The sequence below is a fragment of the Amphiprion ocellaris genome, chromosome 9, assembly GCF_022539595.1.
Source record: "Amphiprion ocellaris isolate individual 3 ecotype Okinawa chromosome 9, ASM2253959v1, whole genome shotgun sequence".
Taxonomy (NCBI): domain Eukaryota; kingdom Metazoa; phylum Chordata; class Actinopteri; family Pomacentridae; genus Amphiprion; species Amphiprion ocellaris.
In genome coordinates, this window is record NC_072774.1 from 15796825 (window position 1) to 15807491 (window position 10667).

Genomic DNA, 10667 nt, shown 5'->3' on the forward strand with positions numbered 1-10667 from the left:
CTAATGAGATTCCATCAAAAGCACGACTGTCACACAAGTAGGAAGTCATGAATTTGTTAAACTGTTGACGTGACATTGTAAACCATCAGTCCAAAATTGCAGCTGTTGTGATTTGCTAATTGCTTTGCTTCAAATTGAAATTTTGATTTGAAATTAATTATTTGTTCAGTCCACCCATAAACTGACTTAAAAAACACTATCGAAAATGTCAGGGTAATAAACAAACCACAATGCAACGCCCTCTAAAGAAGACTGCATAACATTGGTGTCCTGTTAAATATTCATTTCTAATGATATGAATTCGTACTTGCTAGAACCTCGACTATAACACAGCTCCCATGATTTTAAACCTAATTTCCAGGAAGAAAATATTCTCTTCCATCTCTTCAGGCCACACAGTGGTAAAACCTCCAACCAAGTCAACAATAACAATGACTGCCAATAATATTCAGTATTTTAAAGTTTCTGTGTTTTATCATGTATAGCAGTGCCTCTTACACATCAGTGTGGCTCTAAATGGTGAGCTAAACCTCAACATTTGCCAAATTCTAAAGTGAAACAAACATTCTTTGGCTGGTCGTTTATTTACCCTGACGTTTTGCTCAAATAACATGAGGATTAATTCTTGGTCATGACCACAGGTCCCCACCGCTACTTTATAAGTAAAGGTGCAAATATCTGTTAGTTAAGCTCAAAGAATCATACTTTTGGATAGATTTTTGTGCTTTGCTGAGGAATTTAAGAGTAATAAATGAGACTTTTTTTCTTTTAAAAAAAGAAAAAAAAAGGTAAGAACTGTTGAAAAATTAGGACAAAAACAAATAAATTCCCATTTAACGGAAACTATTATATTTAAATGCAAGCACTTTTTAATATTATTCTATAAAGAGCACACAGTCCCACTTCTGTGATTGTTATATTAACATGAGTAGCCAGTAAATATTTAGTTCATCAGCAGATTGTGACCACTCAACAAGCTGCTTCACACTGGCCCCAAATCTTCCCCAGAGACTAAAGAGGCAACACAGGATTAATTTCTTTGTGAGGAGCCGAGTTCCCAATAAACCATTTTCCAGAGCAAAACAGTTGTTCTGTGAGGCAAGTGAAAGTGTTACTTTCCTCAACTGGGCAAATTAATGACTCCTTGCTCTTGTGTGTGTGTTCTGCCCCTGGGCAATCCCTGGAGACGCTAGTGGGAGCGTAAAACTGTGTTTTCGCGGTTGCGGCATTGGGAGCGTAGCCCAGTTTCACAGCTGTAAACGGTGCATGAAAAGGAGTCTGGTTAAAGAAGCTTTTTGGAGACTGGAGAGAAATCAACCTTCTGCTGCTGCTGCCATAAGCCATAAAACACTGAGCCTCTAAAAAAAAAACAAAGATCCACACAGTTTTGTGAAGACAAACAAGACAGTTTTATACCAAGTCTAAGACTTCATAGAACTGTATGTGATCTATCTTATCTACAGGCATGGAAACAGGCACTGAAATGAACAAATCTGCCCCTCTCTTGTTGTGATTGTCCAAAGCTCTGCAACAAACATTAGTTTATAATATCTTCTTTTTAGCTTCATAAAGGCCTTAAAAAATAGTTTACCCAAATTCTTCTCTGTTTGGCCTTAGTTGAATCTAGCAATGAAGATATTTTTGTTTTCATGTGTCCATGTTTTGAGAGATTCTTCCCTGAGTTTTCAACCATGCAACATAGAAACAACATGATGTGAATCTTACCTAGAGGAATCACAGTACTGTTTCTGCAAAGACAAGGTGCTGTTGACTTTTTTAAACAGAATTTCTCAATGCTGTGAGCATTAGGAATTTAAATTCCCTCCGCTCTGTTGTGTTGTGGTTGCTGTGAAAATCTCAGTGGCAGATCACATTAGGGATGCCTCCTGATTCCCAGTTTCATTTTGAACCCAGTTCCAAGCTGGTAAAACTTAAAAAATACGCTTTAATATGCCACTAGTTTGCACATTGTATAGCCTGAATCATTGTTGTTGTTTTTTTTAATGGATTGTATTTCTAAAATTATTGTGCCATTAGTGATGCTCTTTTAGGATCATTATCTGAGTCCTCCTCTTCCACAGAAAGGGTTGGTTGAAGCTACATACCAACAGACTTGATAAGTTGGACTATACAAAAAAATTAAGCCATCTCTGGCAAAGGCAGTGTATAATCTGTAGGTCTACTGCGTTTTGCCAATGTGTCCAGCTAGCTGGCACTAAAGTTACTTTGTCGAGGCATTGTGCGTAGAATACTGTATGTCACCAGCTTTTGGTGATGGCTGGCAGTTGTTCTTAGTATTGGTGATCACAAGTGTCTTCATTTAATATATATTTTTTTATGCCACTTTCGTCTCTCTGTGTAGTTGGAGCTTCAGAGGCAGCAGCTACTCACCGAGCGTCAGGCGTTCCACATGGAGCAGCTCAGATACGCAGAGATGAAGGCGAGGCAGCAGATGGAGCAGCAAGCCGCTGCTGCAGCTGCTGCCGCTGCCCAGGCCCAAGGACAGGGACAGGCGCCTGGATCTGGACCCCAATCTGGGCCCCCTCCTCCAGGAATGCACCCTGGGGGACCCCCACCACACCATGGAGGACCTCCCCACCATGGAGCACCACCAACACACCACGGAGGACCCCCTCCCGGCGCTGCAATGCACCCTGGTTACCCCCCAATGGGTCACCACCCCATGGCCCCTCACCACCCAGGGCAGACTGGTAAGAGATTGAGAACAACAGCACCGGTCTTTTCTACACATAACGTGTGACAATGAGAGAATATTCGGTATTGAAAGAGATAGAGATGATTTTGTTATAAAACTGCATCAACCTCGGGCACACACTGTCCATTATCAGACCTATAACAGGAGAAGTGCTAACAATACTTTGGGAATGCTCTGTAAAATATCGGCAGACATTTTCAGAGTTTTTTTCCATTTGTCATTCTCATCCCTGTGAATCTTTCTCTGGTTTAAAACGGCTCGTGGAGGTTTTGGTAGGTTTCAAGCTCCCCTTTGGTCTCTCGTTAGATTTCCTCTTGCTCATGGTCTTCCCCAAATCTCCAATGACCTGTCTCCTCTATATTGTACACGCTACAGGGCCGATGGGACCAGGCCAGCCAATGCCGGGACGTATGATGTCCGGTCCACCCTCTGCTGGCCCCCCTCCTGGTGGCATGCCTCCCATGATGCCCCCACGCCACCCAGGAGCTCCCAATGGCATGTGTGAGTACAAACCTTCTCATAATGTCTGCATTGTGTGCGTTTATGTATAAAAATATCAGCTTATTAAGTAAATGGATGAGGATTATTTTTGTTATTGTGTACACATTTAATTGACCAAAACCAGTGTACCCCACACTGTGGGTATGTTTCTAAAATCTCAGACAACCAAAGGGGAGAAAAAGGGTTTCTGTGGTACAGGCAATCTAAATATTACTGTGACCCAAAGCTGACAGCTGGTATTTACTTTGAATGTCAGCTGCAGCTAAACATTCAAATGATTTCTGTTTATTAGCATCACATCACAAACCAAGGCAGTAGTTTGCATAATGTCTTCAAACTTTCTTAGTTTAGCCAATCAGGCAGCAACATAATGATATGTTTGTAAATTTTTGACAGCTGTTGTATTTGTGTTTCCTCCTGTACTATAGTTGCTGTTTGTTCACTTTAGGAATGTAATTTGTGAACCAAAGTTTTCCTTTTTGATATTTCTGCATCACTCTAAATAGAGGTTTTCCAGAATTCTCATCACCTGGTGAAAGTGATACAAGCAGTCATTGTAATAAGGGGCTTTAGGTCTGCACTTGTACAGCACATTTCTACCTTAGAGGTACTCAAAGCACTTGCCAATCCACACACTCTAATGGTGGCGAAGCTACCGTGCAAGGTGCTGGCCTGCCACTGAGCAACTCAGTGGTTCAGTGTCTTGTGCAAGGACACGCTGGCATCTAAAGTGGCCGGGGACCGAACTACCAAACTTCGGATTATTGGACAACCTGCTCTCCCACTTTGACCAGAATAATAGTCTAAAGGTATTTTAGAGATTATGAAGTTATGTTTGTACTTTGAATATCTGATCAAATCAAAACATGCTAGTATCAACATCAAACTTTGTGTCTTAATTAAAATGTTTGGCTCTTCATGCAACAAACAGCTTAAAGTAGTTTGGCTTGTTGTCCAGCAGAGGGTGCTCTTAAAGTTCATCAACTTGACCTATTGCATGCACTCTTGACCTATCAGTAAAATATTATATAAAACAGAGGACAATAGCTGCCAAAGACATCCTGATTGGGTGGCCACTCGACAGTCTGAGAAGAAAAATGTTGAGGTAATCTGGGATCTACACTGTAGTTTGAAAACTTGCCAACAAAGGGTGGTTGTTGACTTTATATGAAGTTGCTGCTTCTACAAAACAAATCCAAGGCTCTGCTGTTCAAGTGGCATAGCAAATACAACAGAAACAAAGGAAATAGTGTTGTCTTGAGTGCCTTGAAGGCACAACATGGCCTCATGGTGTGCATGAAAAGAGTAGACTGCATAGTACAATACCAGCAGATGGACATGACTGACCCCAAATCCATCTGATGGTATTCCTGTTCATTTGAAGAAATTGCATGTTAGTTCAGATTAACTCAGTTGGTGTTGTAACCATCAACTATTTCCTGGAACTTTCCAGTGAACTCAATGGCTCCTTCAGCCCTTTGAGTTTCTAGCAGTCTAAAGCTCTCTGAATGTTTGTCAAGTTAGCTGATGTTTTAAGAAGCAACAGTTGTGTCACTGCTGCATTGTTGCTTGCATCAACACAAAACAATGACAAACTCAACAAAATATGAAGGTGGACAGTCTGAGTAAAGATTTTCATGTATTTCTCTTCAGGAATTAAAACTGCTCCTGTAGGTTATGAGGCAGAGGGAAAAAGCCACAGTGAACCTGGACTGTTAGTCTCTAATGTCTACGTCAGTTATTTATGCACTTTGTCACTTTTAAGCCCTAAAACAACAGAATATTTACTGCCTTCCCCAAGGTTGCATATGTTTTTTACCTACGAACAGTGCTTTTCCCTGTTAGTTATTGCAATATTTTGCAGATGATCCTTGACATTGAAAAGCAAAGATTGCAATAAATTTTTAGATCACGAGCCATCAGACTCTAGTCCCACTGAGTGACCTTCATACCATAAATCTCCTTCCTTGCACTAAAAACAGCATCTTCCCTCTTTCTAGACCCTGGCCCACCACCTGCACAGCCTGAAGCGATGCCTGTGGCTCCCGTGGGTCCTCCAGCGCCTCAGAGTGGACGAGTGGCTGACAACTAAGACCTACACACACAGATACACACAAAAGCACACACGCATAAAACTAACTCTGTCTCCGAACATCAGCCCCATTTTGATGGCCTTTGCTACTGGCTCGATATTTTCCCCTCAGCACTCAAAACTACCATAAATGTCACCACAGGACACACACACATACACACACTCAGGGTTCAGTGGCAAAGGTAACCCAACTTTTCACACACACGTGCAGACTTCCTCTCAGGGCACAGCAGCCAGGGTTGTCTAGTAATAAACACTGTTTTCTGCTCCGTTTGACCAGATGGAAGTTGGAGAGAATGACCCTGTGTACAGAAAATGGAACAAGGAGACAGAAACAGATTTTTTTTTAAAAATGTCTCACCTTTTTTTCCCCCTCTTTCTAGCGCTGTTTTAAATGACACTGTAACCCTCCCCGTCTCACAAAAAGAACACACACCTCTTCTTGTCTGCTTCCTCTTTCTCCAGGACAAACACTAGAGGGAGCTAGTGAGACCTGAGGGGCCGGTCAGACATGCAGGGGTGTGTGTGCTCAGCTGTAACACACAAACGAGACAAGCTAATTGTTCAGACAATAACATGAGTAAAACACACACACAGAGGACCCAGCCTGCTCTCGCTCTTGTCTTGTCGAGTATCTACCTCTCGCTCCTCTTTAAATGATACACTGTAGTTCTGTGTGTGTGTGTGTCTGTGAATGTGTGTGTTAGACAGAGGGATGTTTGATGGTGGTTTGTGCCTTTTTATACCTACCAAGTTATTTTCTATTTCACCTTCTGTACTAGTTGAGTTACAGCAAGTACAAATTGAAGAAACAAGACAAAAAGCATGCACATACATAGGTAGTGAACAGTGTTTATTCTCGTAGGTGCAAAAACTAATTCTCAATTCTGCAGTAAAGTAGTTTTCTTATTAGTTTGATAAAGCGCGTCCTCGTGTCTTGACCCAAACAAACATGGCAGCTGTAAATCGTGCTACTTTACTGTGTCCATGTCGAGGTTTAAGCTGTCCTTCATTAAGGGGAAATATTTATCACAACAGGATTTTAAAAGCTTTGTCTTATTTGTGACTGGATTTTTTTCAGTTAGATTTTAAATCACAAAGCTGGTGTTATTTGTTTATGTTAACAAATCCCATGAAAAGACCAAAATGAGTGTCTGTACTTTTTCACCTCCCAGCGATGGATGTTAGCGTTTAAACCGGCTCACAAGCTTAAATTAATTGTATAGAAAGGCTACACATTAATAAAACGGTAGTTTCTAACAGATGTTAATCAAACAGGAGGAGAAAAGTGCATTAGTTGGGGTCTATTTTCAGCTGCGGATTAATTGTAATCTGCTGCTCTGAGAAAAAGTAAAGCCCATGTATGTGATTTTTATTCGTATTTGAAGAGCAATTGAACCCTGAAGCACAGAGAAGCCGTCATTACATTCTTGGTTTTGGTCTTTTATTGCACGAAAGTTTCAGATCTGATTACATGAAGAGGCACAAGCTGGGGCCTTGGTCCGACCATCAGAGGAACGACGGCCATCGTTCCTCCTTCTGTCACACCACCCGCAGCACTGTAACACACACACACACAGAAATGTAAGCTAAGCTGAGGCGAACACTGGAGGCTGCATGCACACACCGACTTGGCCAGACCCTGCCACAAAGCACTGGACACACACACTCACACAATCACACTCACACTCGTAATCTCCTGCTGACCTTCAGACAGCCTTTACAGGCAGGGAGACGCTGTGATGCGGCTCGGCTGAAACATCAGAACATGACGACGCTCTTCTTCAGCGCAGTGGGCTTCTAGATGTTTTTAGGTGCTGATACTGTAGCGATTACACCCCAACCCCTCTCCTCTGCTCACAGTTTCCTACCGCCTAGTGCTGCCTACCTCGCTAACACCCCCCCTCTCCTCCTCACATATTTTTGCATTGCTTTCCAGCCACTGTAAAACTCAGCAATATCCGAACTTCTGTGTATCAACCCGTTTGTGGTCGGTACACAGAAACACACTGGGCTACTAAGCAATCATGACAGTTTGGTCCTGAAATCCTGGTCCTGTGATATTGTAGTAAGTGAAAATAAACAAGGGGAGCAACCACTGAACGTAGAGCTGAAATGATTAGCAATCAGAATATTTTCAGGCGCTATTTTGCTAAAACCAATAACTGGCAAACAGTCCTTAGTTCCAGTTTCTTGATTGAGAAGATTTAGGACACTGCTTGCTGGTTTTCTTTGTCTTAAATGATCAGCAATTGAATATTTTTGGTTTGGACTGTTGGTGGTTTAAAATTAGACAGTCGAGCTCAACTTTTCACATCTTCTGACTTTCTTTCCTTTTCTTTTAACCCTGCAGTTGAGAAAATTATCAGCGGAAAAATATAATGAAGCGTAGTTGCAGTCTGTTTTGTTCATTGTCAGTCAGGCGTTTAGTCTGTTTAATGTTAGAAAACGCTCATCAAAGTCCAACCAGCAGTTTTCAAACTGAGAAAAATAAGAAAGTCAGCTTATATTTGATATTTTTCCTTAATTGGTGGTATTGAAATTTCTTCATCTGTGCAAAAGCTGTTGGCTAAACAATCTCATTCCATTAGACGCTGTTTTACTCTTCAACACTTGTCAGTGGTCAAATTGCCAGTTTTTCTGAGCATTGTAAGGATTTATAGTCACCATTGGCAGAAAACTTTGCATTGAAAGTTTGTTCTTGACCTTTGAATCAGCAGTTAACCAAACAGTGGGGAGCTGCTGTCACTGTAGATGCTCAGATCTCTGCAATCCTGCTAATAATGTTGACAGGATTGTTTTGCGAAACTCACAATACTTTCAGCTCTATTTTATATTCTTAGTTCATTCCCCTTCCACGTGATACTTGAATTAGCTAGAAGTTAAGGTTGACAAACAAGTTAGCTTCAAATAAACTTGACCTGTCATCACAGTTGCTGCACAGGTTAATAATGAACCCATTGTAAGGTTGTTTTAACGTGAAATCTTAACCTGAACTGACTCCTCTCCCCCTTTGCTAGCACTGTTAGTATCTCTGCTACCTCTTCCTCGTTCATCCGCTAGCTACCTCTTCTAGAAATCTTCCTCTTGCTATCTGCTACCTCTCTGCGCACCCCTTCGCTACCTCTCGTTCCTGTTTCCTTACTTTTCTTTTCCTCTTTGATCCTTTCTTTCGCCTGCCCACATGACTGCTGCATCATTGCCATCTTCTCCCAGTCTGCCGGAAGAAGAAAATCACACGTATGGTCACTCACTCGCGCTCTCACTCACCGTGCCCTCCTTTCCCATTCGACATCTTACCAGGCTTGTTATGTAATATCACTTAAATATGACGGGACTCCCCTTACATATATTATCTTTATCGATACTTTTTTGTGTTAATGGTAATGTATTTTTAAGGAGAAGTTTTGTGTAGATGGAAGTTATCTCTGTTCTTTGTAGCATTTGTTTTCCTTTTTTTTATTTTGTATGGGGTCTGTTGGTACTTGGACCTAGACACTGTCGAATAAACTGTTTTGTATGAGGTTGACGTTTGAATTTTAATTATTAATTCTCCTCTGTTAGCACACAAGCCACAATTTCAGATTCTACCACTTGAAGCCAGTAATAGAGTAAAAGTACCAATAATATAGTGTTGGAACTTCACTTTACATTCCCCTCCAGTCATTCATGAAGACAGGAATTATGTCTCATTTGGTTTTTGCACAGAAAGCTTCATTTAACTTGTTAAAATCTTAAAAAGTACATTAACTTTTTATCCTTGTTGAAAAATTCAGCATCTCTGAATATGTAACTTTTGGTCATTTTTACATTTTCATCTCTCAAAACAAGATCTCTCCTTCTTCAGCATGAAGTAAAACTTTACATTTTGTAAGTTGTTTATTTGGGTCTGGTTGATTTCCAACAATATTTAACGTAGCAAATTGGCCGTGCTAACAAACATAATTCTGATCAGAACAACGTCAAGGAAACAGATGGAAAGCTTCACAAATTATTCTCATATCAACAGTGTGTCAAATAGGTGCTTGTAATGTGTAGGGAGTCTCTTATTGTGATAAACTCAAATTTATCGATAGAGTAATTTTTGCGGCAGGTTTTGGTTTAAAATTAGACAGTAGGGCTTAACTTTTCACATCTTCCGACTTTTTTTTTCTCTTTATACTTATCAGCTTAGAAGGTTTTTTAGTAGAACAGTAAAATGACAATGATTAACCTGAAGAGGGTTAATATTGCGAAGCCAAGTGACGGTAAACTGATACTGAAAAAGACTGAGTGCCTTGATAACATCTAAAAGTGTAACCGGTAATTGTATGTTTTCTTTATTGTTTGTTTTTCTTAATTCATAGGCTGCAATAGCGTGATTAAGGTAGAAAAGGTTCTGACAGAATTTAGCTTGGTTTGATTTTTATTTTTTAACATAACTAGTAATTTTGAGTGGGGTATGTAGACTTTTTATATCCACTAAAAAAAAAGTACTTCTTTGTAAGTGCTATGTAGAATTATTCCAGGTTAAGTTAAAGGCTATTAAAATGAAGAAACCATTGTTTAAAATTTGCTTTGGATAAAACCAGTGAGACAAAAAATAAATAATATTCACTACTACTAGTATGTTCTAAGATGTGATTCTGAATATCTTAATAGTAATTCTGCCCCACAGCTTCAAAAGATAACAGACAAATAGATGGATTTAATCTCAACATGAGCTTTGTTACTGCACTTCCTGTCATTATGTTCATGTTATTCACAAGCTGCAGCTCCAAGAGAAGAAACTAGATTATCTCTCTGCTTTTTGTGTTGGGATCAGGGATGTTGCCGTGAAACATCTGCACATAATACCTCCATAGTGTGTAAATTACACAATTTATAGTGACATCACAGACTTATCCGGCTATTGTGTTACAAAAGCAGTGATGTCTCATTTTGCTTCTTTCATTCCTCTTGGGTCCTTTAAAGTTATCAACAGTTTGAGTGTGGCATTTGGTAAAAATCTTTTAGTATTGAGTTTGAAATTAGAAAGATGTTCTTGCTGTGTTGGTTTAGTCTGCCTCAGCTGCTTAGCTCGTAGCATCTGTGTGTGCACTCAGGAAGTGGAAATGATAAGAATAACATGAGTCCTGTCGCCATTTAAACCTAATCCCAGTCGGCCAGCGCTGTAATCTGGCGAGAGGGGGGATTTCTCTGTCCGGCAGATTGACGACGTGTGTGTTATTGAGAGGGATGAGGGGCCAGAAGGTGATTACGCTCTCAGTGTTGGGGGGAGAGGGGGAGGATGGGAAATGTGGTGCCAGATGAGCAAGGAGATGGCACTCATCAAGCTTTGTGGGAACAGTGATGGTGCATCTGCAGTCCAGAGCTGCT

The 10667-nt window shown here is 40.6% G+C and overlaps 1 protein-coding gene across 2 annotated transcripts in view; it reads left to right on the forward strand.

The window, feature by feature from the left end:
• The window catches only part of smarcc1a (SWI/SNF related, matrix associated, actin dependent regulator of chromatin, subfamily c, member 1a), a 28485-nt gene extending 19647 nt beyond the window's left edge, over positions 1-8838 (forward strand). For both annotated transcript variants that reach the window (XM_023276720.3, XM_055013688.1), the window contains exons 26-28: positions 2363-2711; positions 3092-3217; positions 5218-8838. In XM_023276720.3, the coding sequence (XP_023132488.2) occupies positions 2363-2711; positions 3092-3217; positions 5218-5309 (567 nt within the window). In that variant the 3' untranslated portion in view covers positions 5310-8838. The remainder of the gene's footprint in view (positions 1-2362; positions 2712-3091; positions 3218-5217) is intronic.
• Positions 8839-10667: the final 1829 nt, after the last annotated feature.